Source organism: Beauveria bassiana, assembly GCF_000280675.1.
Source record: "Beauveria bassiana ARSEF 2860 unplaced genomic scaffold BBA_S00089, whole genome shotgun sequence".
Classification (NCBI taxonomy): Eukaryota; Fungi; Ascomycota; class Sordariomycetes; order Hypocreales; family Cordycipitaceae; genus Beauveria; species Beauveria bassiana.
Genome location: NW_007930924.1, coordinates 1,971 through 18,419, shown reverse-complemented (window position 1 = coordinate 18,419; position 16,449 = coordinate 1,971). Strand labels below are relative to the sequence as shown.

Sequence of the window (16,449 nt, the reverse complement as noted above, 5' to 3'; positions counted from 1 at the left end):
GTTAGCTTTTATTAAATAAAAGTCTATATTATTATATTTAGTTTATCTTTTCTTTAAATAACTTTTATTTTAATTTTAGCTTATTTATAACCTAAGTCTTTAAATATAACAGTTTTTTTATATTAAATACTTACTTTACTAATCTTATTACTTATATTAGGTTATTTAATATTAAAGTAGTATCTTTTTAACTTTAAAAAGGTCTTTCATTAAAACTAATATAATATTAAGTATAATTTAAAATTATATAATAAAAGTCTTTTAAGTTAATTTTATAATTATATCTAAATAAGTTATAATTAAAGATTTTATAATTATAAAGAAAAGTATTTAGCTTAATCTTTTTATATAAAGTTATAATATTAAAGAGTTAATATATTATAATAGGTTTTTAAGTAAAAGTAACCTATTCTTATATTAAAGTTATAAAAGATAATAAATAAATAAAATTATAAAGTAATAAATACTTTATTAAAATTTTATTTTTATCTTTTTTTAGTATATATTTTATATTTTTATTATTTTTTTATTTAGTTTATATTATTTTTTTATTATAGTTTTATTAAATTTATATAATTAACTATTTATAAAATATATAAAAATAGTTTTTAATATGTTTTATAATACTTAACTATTAAAATTAAAATACTTAAAAAGACTTATATAAAAATATAATAAAGGTATTATTAAAAGTAAACTACCTTATAGAGGCCTCTTATAACTACTAAAATACTAATATTAGCTAATTTTACTTTATAAAGCTATTAAAGCTAATAAAAGAAAGTAAAAACTAATAAAAAAGGCTATATTAGTAGTTATATAATAACTAACTAACTAAACCTACTAAAGTAGGTCTTTAAGAGAATCTAGAATATTCTAGAGTTTTTTCTAAGTTATTATACCTACCTCTTTTTCTTGATAAATAAGCTAAAGTTCTTTTTAATTAAAAATAAAATAATAAAGTTAATAATATATTCTTTTTTTTCTATATCTTCTTCTTATATCTTTACTTTTATATACTTATTAATAATTATTATAGGTTATAAGCTAAAAAGATATAAGACTTCTAAAAAAAAATATTTACTAGAAAATATTATAATATTATTTATAATAGTAAAATAATATTATAATTACTATTCTACTAACCTTTAACTTAAGAATAATATTATAATTATTATTTTAATAACCTTTAAATTAAAAAAAACTATAATATTATTTTATTTACCTATAAATATATTATAGTATTATTTATAATTATAACTAATTAATTTTTAAAATACTTTTAGCCTTTTAAAGATTTTAATTTTAATATTATTAGAACTAAATTTAAACTTTAATAATTAATACTTAAAAACTAAGTATTAAGTATTTTAGACTTAATAACTTAGCTAAACTAGCTTTTTAAAGTTATTATAAAATATATTAAGTTAAAACTTATTACTAAAGACTTCTTTAGAACCCTTTAAATCTTTATTAATAATAAAAATAGTCTTAAATTAATAAAGTAATAGTTAAAGAGCTAGTAAAGTTAATTTATAACTTCTAAAACCTTTAAAAGCTAAAAAGCCTTAAGAACTTTAATCTTTAAAAATAAGCCTTATAAATTTAACTATAAGCTATAAATATAATTACTTTTCTTAAAAAACTAGTTATATTTAAAAACTTCTTTAACTTTAAATAAACTATATTATTACTTTTTATAAGAAATAATTATATAAAGAGTCTTATAACTATTATTAGCTGATATACTTAACTAAACTAGACTTATAATTTATTAGTTTAATAATATAATATTAATATTAAAATTTAAAGATTATAACTTTATAATAGCTTTTATAATCTTATCTCTAGTTTATTTAAAGACTTATTAAAAAGCTTTAATAATAACTTTTATAATTACTTAACTTAACTAAAGCTTATTAATATAACTATTAATAATATTAACTAAGTAAATTAATATTTAAAAATTATTAATAATACCTTTAATTATTAGTTTAAATACTAATAAGCCTTAATTAAGGTATTTTAAGTTTAAAGAATAAGTCTTATTACCTTTAATTTTTAATATCTTATAACTAATTTTTTTAAAGAATAAAAAAAAAGATCTTTAGTTATTAAAGTTAATATATATTATATTATAAACTAAAATAATAAGGGTTTTAAAAAGTTAAAAAGGGGAAAAGAAAAATTAAAAAAAAAAGAAAAAAAAGTTAAAGATTTAAAAAGGAGAAGAAATTTTCTAAAAAATAAATAAAAATAAATATTACTATTATAATTCTAAAAAGCTATAGCTTTTTTTCTTTAAAATTAAAGACTTATAACATTACTAATTTTATATTTAACTTTTTTAATCTTTTTAATAATAAAGATAATAACTTTATTAAAGATTATTATTTTAAAAAACTTTTTTCTAATAAAAAAGTTAAACCTTAAGAAGATAATCTATTTATTAAATTTTATATAATACTTAATAATTATAATACTTAATATAATAAAATAAATTAATATATCTTTTTTTATAATACTACTATAATCTATTATATTATAAACTATAAAAAGGCCTTTATTAAATATATAATATCTTTTTAAAAAAAAGAATTAGTTATATATATTTAAAAAAAACTAGTTTAGTTAAAAGAATAAGATATTATATACTTTATAGTTTTTTCTTAATTTTAATTATTTCTTATTTTAATTAAAAAAGGTAGTTAATTATTAAAAATATAAGGTATTTTTTATATATCTTTAATAGATCTTAACTTCTTTAATAATATTTAATATTATATTATATATATATATATATATTAATTTTACTTTTTTTATATATAATTTAAATCTTCTTTAAAAGTTTTTTAACTTTTTTATTTATAATAATTATTATAATATAATAGTTAATATATACCTAATAATACTTTTTATAATTTAACTTTATAATTATTTTTTTTATATCTTATTTATACTTAGATATATTTATATTTTAAGTTTAATCTTTTATAGTATTACTTTAATATACTAGGCTTTTAAGAGACTAGGTAGGTAAGTAGATAAGGAATTAAAAAGAAGTACCTCTAATAAGATTTAAACCTATAATCTATATATTAACCTATATAAAACTTCTTAATATAAAGTTATTATATTATAAAAACTAATTTTTATTATTTATCTTTTAAACTTATAACTTTTATATTATAATTAATAAATAAATATATTTAAATTTTATTATTTAATAATAGTCTTAGATTAGAAGTAATTCTATTAAAAATAATTAAGTAATAAAATTATTATTTTAGTTATAATCTTTCCTTTATTAATTTACTTATAAATAGTCTCTTATTTATATTCTTTTATTATAATTATCATTCTAAGTAGCTCTTTTTAATTATCTTAGTACTAAATAGCTTTTCTGCCTGAAGTATATAACTAGATTTAGCTAGGTGTACGTATACTTCACACGTTTGTATACTGCTTTCCTCTTTGTGATTGCAATATGTGCTGTTGAGGAGGGCTTAGGCAGAAGCAGTAGCATCACCTGCGTTCCATATTGCGTTGTTGTGCACTTCCTCTAACTCATCTCGTGATAGCCCTTACGTCAAGGACTAGGTCAGTGTTACTCTGAGAATGCTAGCGATGTCCCTTGGGTAACCTCTCGGCATCTGGACGTGATGTTGTTTAGCACTGGTAGAAAAACGGGTTTCATTGCACGCTGCTACATTCTCACAGAAGAGATGCTTGAGATAGTTAATCGATCCCGTAAAAGCAGAATAGTTAGAGGAAGGGACCACAGTGCTTTTTGCACCGTGTGCCATGCGTACTTCAGCGCTCTCTGCCTGCCGCTCATGCACGTCCCCAGGTAAACATGAGTACCAACCAGTAGGGCTGCAGCCAGGGCTTTGCAGTGGGCATACCGCAGCAGCGGGGTCGGCCTGTTTGGCTTTGCGGCCGACTGAACAAGGATAAAAAAGTAAGACTCGGCTTGAAAGTCTGTTGATAATTAACATTTCCTTGAACTTCTTCGGCTTGTCCGTCTGTCAAGACTCATCGCTCAAATGCCACGTTTGACTGCTCTTGTCAGTGTGATATTGATTGTAAATTAAAGTCCTTGCTCAACTTTCCCTCGACCTCGTAAGAAAACATTCTGATGACCCTTTCTCAGCTCTGTGCGCACAAGGCAAAACAAGCCCCGCCCCATTCCACTCCAGTCAACGACTAGTACCGACCCGTACATCGGCAGAGGAGAAACAAAGTGAGCGAGATAAAAAGGGAGGGTGAGCGTTGTTGGCCCCATACAGTCTTCTTCGAATGATTAAGGTGGCAAGGTGGCTGCCTGAACCCGTTGCTCCATTCCTCCTCAGCCACGTTGTAACTCGCTGCCCCAACCCCCCAACCCTCCTCCTCCTTCGGCCAGTTTTCATATGCTCACACGGCCGCATCCATCTCATTACAGTGGGGATGTGAGCACTTAGTAGGCCATGAAGCCTGTCGGCAGATGCTTACCTTGCTTGGCATTGTTTTTAGAGGAGGAAAAGGTCTAGGCGAACGCAGACGAAGAAATTGTGCGCGAAGACTACCAGTATGCAGACATAGGCATAGAAGATAGTTCTACCATCACACCCTACATGACCTCGAGTCAACGCCTTGTAACTCATCGCCCGCTTACCTTGTCATCTCCATTCCCGACGGTTTAAAATATTCGCTTTGGCGGAAGCAAAGAAGGCTCACCTCCCCGCATTGCCCCGTGCTGTCCTGTCGCTTCCCATGGGACCCAGTATGTATGTACAACGCTATCTCTCTCCCCCAGGCAAGGCTTCCGCGCCTCGTAAAATACCTACCTTAGCTACCGAGGTAGACCAGGTGCTCCACCAAAAAGGTGGTTTTGCATTGGCTCACTCGCTCGTGCGCGCCGAGACTGGGCCGGGCTGGGCTGGGGCTGGCTCGACGAGCATGAGTCTGAGCATTACCACCAGTACACGAAGATATGCTGTGCTGGATTCGTGGCCCGTGTCTCACTCGCCTCGGTTTTGTCTGGCGGGTGTCTGTCTATCGGTTATACGCGATATACCAGGACTATTAATATTCTACTTATCGTACTCTTTAAACTATCTCGTTTATATATAGTATATTACTATCTTTGAGCTAGATTACTATCTTTTAGCTAGCATATATATATTAACTTATTTAAAATTAGTTAATAAGTTAAAAATATTGATTATATTTAAGATAAAAATATTTTATATATTTTTATTATAGGCTAAATCTTTAACTAAGTAAGGTCCTTCTATAGAGAGGTCGTGCCTAGGTATATAAGTTAGATAATAATACTAATAGCGTTAATATCATGAATCCTTTTACTATAGGTAGGAGGGTTTTAACTTACTAGCTAATAATAGTAGAAGTAGCTAATTACCTCTTATACTCCTCTAGGGCTAGACTATTATGATTTTATAATAAATCTAAATAGCTTTAACTTTAAAAATATAAATATTATAATTCTTTTTACTTTTACTTAAAAAAGAAAAAATAAAAAGAAAGAAGATAAGACTAATTTAAGATATAGCTTATATAACTCTTAGATAAGACTATAGTAAACTCTTTATAGACTAAGACTAAGAATAATAGAGTAAGCTATAAAGCCTAAGTTCTCTCTATAAGATTTTATTATTATAATTCTTAATATTAAACCTATAAACTTAAGTTATAGTACTAGTTAAGCTATAGCTATTATAGGTTATAGTTAATCTTTTAGTATAGTAAATAGTACTAAAGGTAGAATTAGTAGTAATAATTATACTTTATTTATAGGTTTAATCTCTATTCTAGCTTTAGTAAATAAGTAATCTAGGTAAGTAGTATAGAGTTAAATATGTCTTGTTTAAAGACTATATTCTTATAGTACTATTATAAAGGCTAGAGAGAAACTTATTAAAAGTAGGTTACCTTATAAGGGGCCTAATATAGATATAAGCTATAGAGTAGGTAGCTAAGACTATATAGTAGTCTAAAATAGTTAAAGTATTACTATAGGTAATATAAAACTACTATATGATATATAAGATTAAAGGCAAAATAAAGAATTTTAGAACCTACTAATATAGGTTATTTAGATATTTTAAATTAGTAATTGCTATAAAACTAACTTACTAGATTCTATAGAGGTAACTATACTATTATAACCTAGAATATATATAAGGTAGGTAGAAGAAGTAACTTAAAGAATTAACGAAGTAAATATCTATATATTATTTAATTAGAATATTAGATTATATAACTAGATTATTATTACTTATAAGGAACTAGTAATAAACTAAGCTAATATCTATAATAAGAGATTATTAAGATTATTAATAATCTAAAGTAATTTTAAAAAAGATAATAAAAAGATAATAAATATTAAAGAAAAAGTCATTTTAAGTTATTAATCTTTAAAGCCTAGTTCTTTATAACTGTCTTAAAATTACTAGTTAAATATATTACTCTATATCTTTTAACCTAACTTACTTTCTAAGAAATAGACTAACTACGGACTAGGATTAAGCTATTGTTATATATACCTAGGGATAGGTGTCTTCTCGCTGTAGAGGGGGCTACTTAATAGAACTATGAACCTAGCTTATAGTACTACCTAAGCCACAGCCGTTATAGGTCGTTATCAGCCTTTCGAGCCTAGTAGATAGCACTAGATACGATGTGTAGAGACGTAATACTTATAATATTAAATTAAATACTAGCTATTCTATCAAATATAATAGCTTATTTTTATGTACCAAGTAGCGAATAGCTGTAGTAGCTATCACCCCTTTAAGCATTTAATATGGAGTTAGGTGTGTGGCACGTTTTAATACCTGTAGTACTGGTAAATCCTCGGCTTCCCCTCCCGGTACTCGCCTGGCTCACTGTTGTCCCACCAGCTCTTGGCACACAACGCCTGCCCCCTAGGTACACCCCCACGGACCACCACGGGGCCCCCTCTTCAACGAAACCCAAATCCTTTCGCCCTCTCGCCGGCGCCGCAGCCAGCGCTTCCATTGTGAACAATCTCACGGCCTCATTTTCCTTCTCTTGCTTCATTCAACCGGGCCTCCAACTGCGCAGCGTTCGCTGCGGCACATCGCTCTTACCCTTATTCCTCTATTCGGTGCACGTTCGAACTTTTTTCATTTCGCTGATACTTAAAACACACCAACAATTCGACTCAAACAGCCCCGACAACTCCTTCTACCAGTTGCCATACCCAAACCCGCTATCCAAGTCTTGACGATCAACGTCGTTTGGAGCACAGACACCAAACATACACCTCGCTTCTTGAGTCGATAAGATAATAGTACAACTGGCGCTCCCAAGAGAATTCCCCTAACAAACGGCGCAACTTATCCGTCAACATCCCTCATGCTCGCTTAATACGGCTGGTCTTCTACAACGAAAGGATGCTCATGGTTCGCTCCCGCATCAGCCTCGCACGACGATGAACATCGTGACTGCCGGTCCACGTAGCTTCTCGCCGCCGCTGAAACCCCGCTACGCTGATACTTCCAGCGGCGCCAAGTGGCGTCCCCATAAACACCACTTCGACTATTACTCGAGCCATCTCAAGGGCTGCCACAGCATAGACTCGTCGGACATGGAGTCGCTCGAAAATTCGGCCCGCCACATGCCGTCCTACAGCTGTAGCGACGACTCTTACCGCCGCCTCGACCTCTCCAAGCTCTTTGACGATGTTCCAATTAATCACAAGTTCTTTCTCGACCCAGAATACGAGGCCGAAATGCTCAAGCATAAACGCGATGTCCTGCAATCCGTCGTCGATTCGCACGGTAATAGAAAACCCGCCTTGCCCAGCGTTAATTTACACTACTCTGAAGAATGTCCTACAGCACGTCCGACAACAATCTAACTCTCTTCTTAGACCTTGCGCGCGGTGTCCCTGTCCTCTCTTTTCTAGACGAGTGCCGCATGTTGCAATACATGTGCGAGTGCCTCGAAGCTGCCTGCATGCTCAAAGGTACACCAAACTTTCTCGCTTCACATTTTCACTATTTAACGCTGTTTAACGCTCGCAGGTATCGATGCCAATCAGCAGCTCAGAGCTTCTTCTGCCAGCGCTCCTGCCAGCTTCAGACCCTGGCTTTCCCGTAATCTCACAAAACAGGACCCGGTCTTTGCAAGCATTATTGCTGGAGGTACAAGCCTAGACGATCTCCCGCGTACCCTCAAGTGTCCCGTCCGCAGCTGTCGTCATTATGTATATGGTTTTGCCACCAAGGAAGGGCTGCAGTCCCACATGCGCACTCACTTGGTCGCTGGCATCGAGCTTTTCGAGAGTCAAGACGAGATCAAGAGCCGCCGCATCGGACGGTACCCCGGCAAAGCCGAGATGAACCCTGTTCAGCTACCTCGCACGCCGCCCGAGCAACGTGAGCACGTTGAGAGAGACTACGCTCGTACTGATGACATGGACAGCGTTGCCATCCAGCCTCACGCCTTTATGCGACCCAAGTCACCAACTCTGACCGGCACAACTCTGACCGGCACAACTCTCTCGCCTAATCCCGATGGCACAGCTTATGGCGAAGACAGCCACCATCTCCGCTACTTGCCCCCATCGGAATCTCATCTCTCTCCCCAAATGCGTCCATTCGAATCAGAAGCCCGACGCGAACCTGTGCATCCGGACACGCATCGCGAATCTCAGCAGCACGACACTTTACCACCCATTCGACAGCTCGATTTACCTTCGGACCAAAATTCTCAGCACCAAATCTACATCGCGGCCCCACAATCCCAAGCACTGGCGCAGTCCAGACACGGTCTCCGTGTCGATACCGTTACAGGCTCATCTCTTCGCTCTTCAGCTCCACCATCTCCTCATCGCATTCGGGCCCCGGAATATGGCCGCTCTGATCGCGGACATCTTGTGCACGATAACCCGGACGTTCAAACTTTGTATAGCGGCCAAGACGCGCTGCCCCCGTTTTCCGCCCTGGATCCTGCTGGTAGCTCGATTCCTGCTCGCCTCGAGTCAATTCGGAAAGAAGACAGATCTCGGGAAGTCAAGAGTGATGCTATACAGTTGAAGTCGGAACTGAAGCAACACCTCGAGGAGGCCTGCCTTAAAGCCTGCCTTCGCTGTGCCGGCCAGGAAGCGGGTTCGTGCAAGTGCATCGTACCCCTGCGAGACGACGACTCGCACTGGTACCGCGTCGACACCTACCGAGGCACCATTGCTTCTGTCGCTAAGAGTCTGGTGCCCGGATCTCCTATTGGGGAGCGACCTGCTGGACATGGCACTCTTCTTTCTGGCCCAATTCAACAGGCTGCTGTACGCAAACTTCGCCGTGATGTTGATGATTATCTCCGATCCATTCTGCGGTTCCCTGACAACATCAGTGTCAGTATTCGTGACACGACTGATTTCAACGACTCCTTCTGGCGTATGGGCGACTTGAGCCATGAGAAGAATATTATCGAGCAAATTGTTGCCACCAAAGCCTGGAACATCTCCACCCCACCTCCTGCTATACTTTGCACTCTCCTTTACGCCACCCTCAGGACCCAACAACCTTATAATATCATCCATATTATTGGCACTAGCGGCAAATTCTCTACCAGTCGACGAGATGAGGAACTAAGCAACCCCGCTCTCTATCACGCCAAGCACCTCCTTCGTGAAGTCACGTTGTACGGCCTTTCCGGAACCACTCCTTTCATCAGTGCACCTTGTGCAGAGCGACGCGGACCGCCATTCCCAGATGATGCCGTACGAGACGACCAAGCCGAAGTCGTCGAGACTTGTATGGCCTCCTTTCTTCGCGCATTCGAGGCCAGCTGCAGAGATGGTCGGGAGAAGTCTCCTAAGCAGTGGCTTGCCCTGTTCTGCTCCCTTGTCATCTTGCACGTGTCCGGCCTGATTCTCGGCGGAGCCAGGGAAGCTTCCCTCGAGAGCCCAGTCAATGCGGACGACCATGCATTCGCTCTTGGATTCTGGGACACCCTCCGAAGCACGTTTGATGTCCTGGTCGATCTCTTCTTCGAACTTGGTCCCATGCTGTTTGATAGAGTGTCCCAAGATTGGGATGAAGACGACATTGCGTCATATGACATGATGGCTAAAGCGCTCCTGTACGGCGATTGGAAGAACAGGCGTATCGCCAACTCAGCAGAATTTTTACTGGCTCTCTCCACCTTCACCGTTGAGAAGTCTGTCGATACTACGAAGCAGGCCATCGAGACACTGAGCACAAGTCGAGAAGGATGGAGGAGAGACTCTCACAGAACTGATTCTTCACGAAGACCATCCTATTATGATGAGTCTGTGCTGAGAGCACATACTGATCGCAGCGAGACGCGCCCTGGGCCGATGAATAACACGGCGTTTCCTCGCTTACAGGCAGACTCCTACAGAACTAGTGGCAGCAACGAAGCTACGGTTGACTACACCAAGTCGCGTGCCTTTTCGAGGGACCATAGCTTAGTATCAGCTCTCAATGGGTATGCCCATTCCGAGGCTGGCTCATACAGAGTGCACGAATACCTTCACTCTGGAAGCTCATTGCGTGATCATACATGGCAGTCTACCCCGCACTTGGCCCTCTCTCGCCGTTCATCACCGGGACCGACGGAGCCCGACTCACTATCACTTACTGGCGTCGTCTCTCCTGACGGACGATCGCCAATGTCGATGGCTAATCTGATGAGCAAGGCTGGCCCGCCTCATGCGCTCGACAGACCTCTTAGCCCCAGAAGTCAGATGAACAGGAGAGACATGGGATACGGATATTCGAGTCATTACGATGGCCGCACTATTTCTTACGGCGGCCTTGCGTCTTCGGGCGACCGAGGCGACCGACTGGAGCGTCGCCCGTCTCTCACCGGCTCATCTCGCTCAGTCACCTCGTCCCGCCGTAACAGCAGCGCTCCTGTCGCTATTCCATCGGGGCCGCCCAACATCAAGCCTACCTACCAGCGACCACCACTGCGCCGAGTCTATTGCACTCATTGCAATGACTATCCCGAGGGCTTCCGTGGCGAACACGAGCTGCGACGTCACACACACGCACGTCACGCGGCCCTGGTTCGCCGCTGGGTTTGCCGAGAGCCGACCAGGAGACACCCCAACCAGCCATGGACGTCTGTTCCTCTCAGCACGTGCAAGTCATGCATGACCCAAAAGAGCTATGGGGCTTACTACAATGCTGCTGCGCATCTTCGTCGTGCACACTTCCCGCCCACGCGCAATGGCAAGTCTGCCAGTGACTGGCCGTCCATGTCTGTTCTCAAGGAATGGATGCAGGAGGTCTGTGTCGCACCCGACTCGACAAGTGAGGTTAAAGGCAAGGGGAAAGGTAGGGCCACTTCTGACGGCCAAGTCGTTGACCTGGACAGCGATGACGAGATGGAAGACGCTAACGGCCAGGAGAATGGGGTAGAGCCTAGCAATCATGCTGGAGCAGAAGATGTCGCCGCTGCAAGCAGCGTGAACAGATCGGGCGAGTCCCCAGATGAGCCAGCAGGCGGGCAAAAGTGCCCATATCCAGAGTGCGGTCGTGTGCTGCGTGATCTTGCCGCGCACATGCTAACGCATCAGGCTGAGCGCCCGGAAAAGTGTCCTGTTCCTTCGTGCGTCTACCATACCAAGGGATTTGCGCGCAAGTACGATAAGAACCGGCACGCGCTGACGCACTACCGTGGCACTCTCATTTGCCCGCTGTGCCCAACCAAGGGCGAAAACAATGCCGAAAGCGTATTTAGCCGTGCGGACGTCTTTAAGAGACACCTTGCCTCAGTGCACAGCGTCGAGACCAGCACCGGTCCCCTGATTAGTGGCGAAGAGTCTACTTCTGTCTCTGTGGCAGCGACCGAGAGCGCCCTGTCCGCGTCGATGATGTCGCGGCCCGTGGCGGACCCCAAGACACTGCAGAACGAGGGTCGCTGCTCTATCTGCGACGCGTACTTTCCTTACGCGCAGGAGTTCTACGAGCACCTAGACGAGTGCGTGCTAGCGGCGCTCGTGGCACCCGAGACGCTGGTCAATGTGCAGCCGATTGTTGGCGGCGGCCGCGGCAGTAGCTATGCCGCCATGCCGCCCCCGCCCCCCCCGCGCGCGGGCTCACCGACCTACTCGGTCGGCTCGGGCCGCTCGCAGACGACCCAGGGCAGCCGTCTGCATCACGGCGCCCCAGAGTCCGTGACGTCGATGTCATACAGCTACCGCCAATATGCGGACCACGGCTCGCGGCCAGGTAGCACGGCGTCGGCGCGGAGCTTTGACTCTGCACGCCGGTCGGGTCTAATTCACGTGCATGCCCACACGCAGCTGCATGCGCCGAGGCCGATGGGCGTGCCTCTGCCTCCACCCTCGACATGTGGCTCTTTTGACTCCGACCTGAATTGAGACAGGCTTCCCGCGGTATCCCAGGCACAATTTCCCTTGCCTGTGTTGTATTTTGAGGGGGCTCGGCAAGTTGAACTGTAGGGATACACAGGGAGTATGAGGCGCTAACCAATTTTTACATAAAAGAGCTCGTGCTATCCTCTTTCACTATGATGTAGACCTACGACCATTTTCCCTTGAATTTTTTGTATATAAAAGCAGCAATATACATACGGAGGCGTGTCAAACCCCAATTGTTTTTTTTTTTAATTTTTCCTAGGATACCCTATCTTAAAGTTGAATAGAAATCGTGACCTTCGGGGTCTCTCGGCATAAAATTTTGACATTTCAGAAGTTGGTGCAGAGATCTCTTGTCCATGGTGGAATGTAACTCTCGGGACGATCTGGCAAAATTATTGCGTAATGGATCTGGCTAGATTTAATGTGAATTTCTGCAATGCTAGTCAGGTTGATCATGTAAGTCAGTTTTACACGTATAGTATAGCTGATTGGGAAGGTGCGTGTTGACCCGCTGTATCAACTGGTGCGTCAATGTGGATCGACCCCCAAACACGTACTGACAAGAGGAACTCAGATATGTAGGCACAGATCGAATGAACGATGATTCCCATTGTATCAGCATCAGTGTATACATCCGTAGAAACCCCAAACTCCATATGTCCCAATCATGCTCATGTACGCCCAAGCAAATACAAGCGCCGAATGTATTGTTGGTGCCATGTCCTTAATGCCATCTAAAACATATCTACAAAAGTGCTGATATCAAGTGAATGGTGACAGAAGAGCACTCGAAAATCGTCGTCTCTATTTCTCAGACTCGTGAGCAATCTTCTCACCGAGAACGCCACGGCTGTGAAGGCCGGGAGGGGCAGAGCGCTTGAAGTACTCGTGAATCTCCTGGGAGAATTCGCCGTCTTCCCCCATGTCATGGTCAACGTGGTTGTTCTCCGTTTCCTTAGGGCCACGAGCGGCCTGAACATCCTCCCACTCCTTACGCATGTCGGCAACCTTGGCCTTCCAGTCTTGTTCAGGGTCGTAAGACTTGGCAGAGCCCATAAGACGCTCCCAAACGGAAAGATGCTGTGGGTTCACCGCCACACCGTGGTACTCGTGACTGCGGTTTTCACGAATGTAGCGCCAGCGACGCTCCTGCTCCTTGAGGTCGAGACCAGTGGTGTCGGGAAGGAAAAGGTAGGTCAGAAACATGCCGGCAAGACCGAACCAGGGGACGACGAGAAATTTGGTCTTAGTGTCAATGTAGTTGTAAAGAACCGAGGCGAGTAGAGCGCCAGCCTTGCCCATGCAGGCGGAAAATCCGTGGGCAGTGGCACGGATGGGTGTGGGGAAAACTTCGCCAGCGACGAGGAAGGTAACCGAGTTGGGGCCGAATTGGTTGAAAAAAGAAGAGAGAAAGTACATAGTCTGGAAGGAATGTATGCCGGCTTCACTGGTGTAGTAGTCGTACTTGAAGGCAGGAATGACAAACATGAGGAAGCACATGAAGAAGCCGACCTGCTGCATCATCTTGCGACCGTACATTTTGTTATCAATAAGAAATGAGGCCATGTAGTAGCCCGCGAGAGAGACGACAATGTTGACTAGGTTCCAGCTCCAGTTGGTAAGTATATTCTTAGGGTCGTGTGAGATAACGCTGATAAATTGACCCTGAAAGAGCTTGTTTCCGTAGAAGAATACGTCATTGCAAAACCAGGCGCCGGCAGTGGCGATAAGACGGCCACCGAAGTGTGTGAAGCAGTACTTCAGGGCAGTAACATCGTAGCCTGTGACCGAGGTTCGGGCCTTAGCAGCAGCGAGTTGCTTGGAAGGGTTGGGCATCTTCCAGGTTCTGTAGTAGGCAAGCCAGAGAGTACCGATAGCGGGGAAAGCAAAAGACAGGCGGAAGGCGTACTGGGCTGCACTATGGCTATACGGAGGAGAGCCGGAGCCAGAGTTGAAGATGACGAGAAGGACTATAAGCAGGACTTGGTTGACAAACTGGCCCCAGCCCTGCATGAGGAACGCCATAGTGACACGGCGGCCACGGTGCAGTCGGTCCTCCTTGGTGGAGAGGCGGCCAGCAGACGAGACATTTTCGAGGGACGAGGTAGCGGTGATGGGGTACTCCCCGCCAACACCGAGAGAGTAGAAGAACAGGGACCAAGCATAACAGATAACCCAGCCCTGAAGCGTCAGACCCCACGAGGCGGTGAGCATGAGCAGACCAATGAACATGATGACGGCATCTTGGATAAGACCCCAGCGACGACCGATCCAATCACCGATAACCTAGACAATTTAGTCAATGCGCAAGGCTGTAAACGGTGGCATAAGGGTACTGACACCGACGAAAACCTGGCCAACCATGATGCCGATGATCTCGAGGTAGGTGACTGAAGCGAGCCAGTTTTGGCTGCAGACCTGGTGCTTGCCCCAGCATTCTGGCCAAGCCTGCTTGAACAGGGGCTCAAGGTTACCGATGGAAAAGAGGACATAGCCCTCGAGACCGAGACCAGCCCCGGGGATGACAGCATGGCGGAAGTACCAACCGATAGGCGAAAGGGGATCCTTCTTCACCATGGCGCCGATTGTAACAAGCTCCTCCTTGGCAGCCTGTCGATCAACGGCGTTGACAAACCTGAAGCGCTCGGCCAAAGGCAGATCAGCCCAGTAGACACCCTCGGGGGTGTACGAGTCATCTGGACGGGTGACATGACTGAAGATGCGGCGCTCCTCTGGGGTAGTGCCGAACGTAGAATCATCACCACTGTCGCTAGAGGGAGGGCCGTGGGGGACGGGGACCTCGCCGGGAATAATGGTGTGATGGTGCTCGTGATGAGGGCGAGCAGCGGGCTCGACCTGATCGACAGTGTCGGACGGCATGGCGATTGCGGTATCAAAGGTTCTAGTCAACGATTAAGCCGAGCTTAGCGCTTGGCGAAGTTGACCTGAGTCTTGGGTGTGTTTGGCGGCGATACCTGGAATTCAGTTCCTCCAGGAAGAAGAGTAGGAGAATAAAGAATTAAAAGAAAGAAAATGAAGAGTGATCAAGAGAGGAAGCACCACAGGGGAATGTGCTGACCAGCTTGGCTGGATGAAAGACGCAAGCGGTGGTGCTTGGGAGAAATGAGAGAAGCCCTGTGAAGGGAAGTGGGCAAGCAGCAGATGGGCATTGTTATATCTGACCGTGGCAAGTTCAAGGAAGGAACGAATCCACACGGAAAAATGGAACAAAAACCCGCGAGTGAGCCCATCCTTTTTTCTTCCCTGTAGCATCAATAGTTAGAGCTAAATAATTAAGTCTCCTAACTCGGTGGTGGCATTGCCGCATGGCGGCATCAACTCTATGCAGCAACTTTTTTTTGGGCGGTGCCGCTTTTAGAAGCGGCGCTGATGCTGGTCTTGGCGCAAGTTGGGGTGCGGCAAGGGGGGAGATTGTAGACAAGTATGTATAATCCCAGATACGATCAATCTCTTCACAACTAAGGTTTGGTACGGGCGAAGTAAAGGCCAGGGACTTTTGTCAAGATAAATTCTTATGATGAGACATTGTGCTACGCACAGTAGCCAAAGAAGCGCAAAGCGAAAAGCAGCCAGAAGCGAAAAGCAGCCAGAAGCGAAAAGCAACCAGAAGCGAAAAGCAACCAGAAGCGAAAGCAGCCAGAAGAGTTCTCTCCGACCGACCGAAAAAAAGGTTGAAGAATGTGAGGCATGGTAGCCAATCAGAGGCCACAGATCGCGCACGCTCTCGATCCTTTGGTCATGACAGGCCCGGCCAGTGGAAGCCCCACTGCTCCATCCGCTCCGCCCAGATTCATGTGGCGTCCTGGCGTCCACATCTTGACGACTCACCTCAATGCCTCAGTCGGCAACCTGCCTGCCTGCCTAGAAACATGGTGCCAACGGCGTACGATGATAGCCCGCTAAATGCTTAACTATAATCTTCGACCGCCCGATGTATCAGCACAAGCCCTTGAAAAATACCATATTCGCCCTGCCCAGCTTGGTAATTGAAAGAAACACAAAGTTGCTCAGTAAAGCTGCTCAGCTGTAATATCCCGCGCTGC

The 16,449-nt window shown here is 42.1% G+C and overlaps 3 protein-coding genes across 3 annotated transcripts; 2 read left to right on the top strand and 1 right to left on the bottom strand.

The window, feature by feature from the left end:
• Positions 1 to 4,767: 4,767 nt before the first annotated feature.
• On the top strand, positions 4,768 to 6,269 carry BBA_10109 (uncharacterized protein; the record flags this gene model as incomplete). Its single annotated transcript, XM_008605206.1, has 11 exons — positions 4,768 to 5,031; positions 5,248 to 5,264; positions 5,597 to 5,617; positions 5,756 to 5,763; positions 5,800 to 5,822; positions 5,904 to 5,925; positions 5,956 to 5,969; positions 6,005 to 6,021; positions 6,102 to 6,114; positions 6,176 to 6,187; positions 6,249 to 6,269. 11 exons carry the CDS (start codon positions 4,768 to 4,770, stop codon positions 6,267 to 6,269), a joined length of 432 nt encoding a protein of 143 aa, XP_008603428.1.
• Positions 6,270 to 7,459: 1,190 nt separating this feature from the next.
• BBA_10108 (zinc finger protein) lies at positions 7,460 to 12,385 on the top strand (the record flags this gene model as incomplete). The annotated part of the gene is made up of 3 exons (XM_008605205.1): positions 7,460 to 7,808; positions 7,901 to 7,996; positions 8,055 to 12,385. The coding sequence occupies 3 exons, from the start codon at positions 7,460 to 7,462 to the stop codon at positions 12,383 to 12,385; spliced, it is 4,776 nt and encodes a 1,591-aa protein (XP_008603427.1).
• An 804-nt stretch (positions 12,386 to 13,189) lies between these two features.
• On the bottom strand, positions 13,190 to 15,265 carry BBA_10107 (phosphate:H+ symporter; the record flags this gene model as incomplete). The annotated part of the gene is made up of 2 exons (XM_008605204.1): positions 13,190 to 14,671; positions 14,726 to 15,265. The coding sequence occupies 2 exons, from the start codon at positions 15,263 to 15,265 to the stop codon at positions 13,190 to 13,192; spliced, it is 2,022 nt and encodes a 673-aa protein (XP_008603426.1).
• Between the last annotated feature and the right edge of the window lie 1,184 nt (positions 15,266 to 16,449).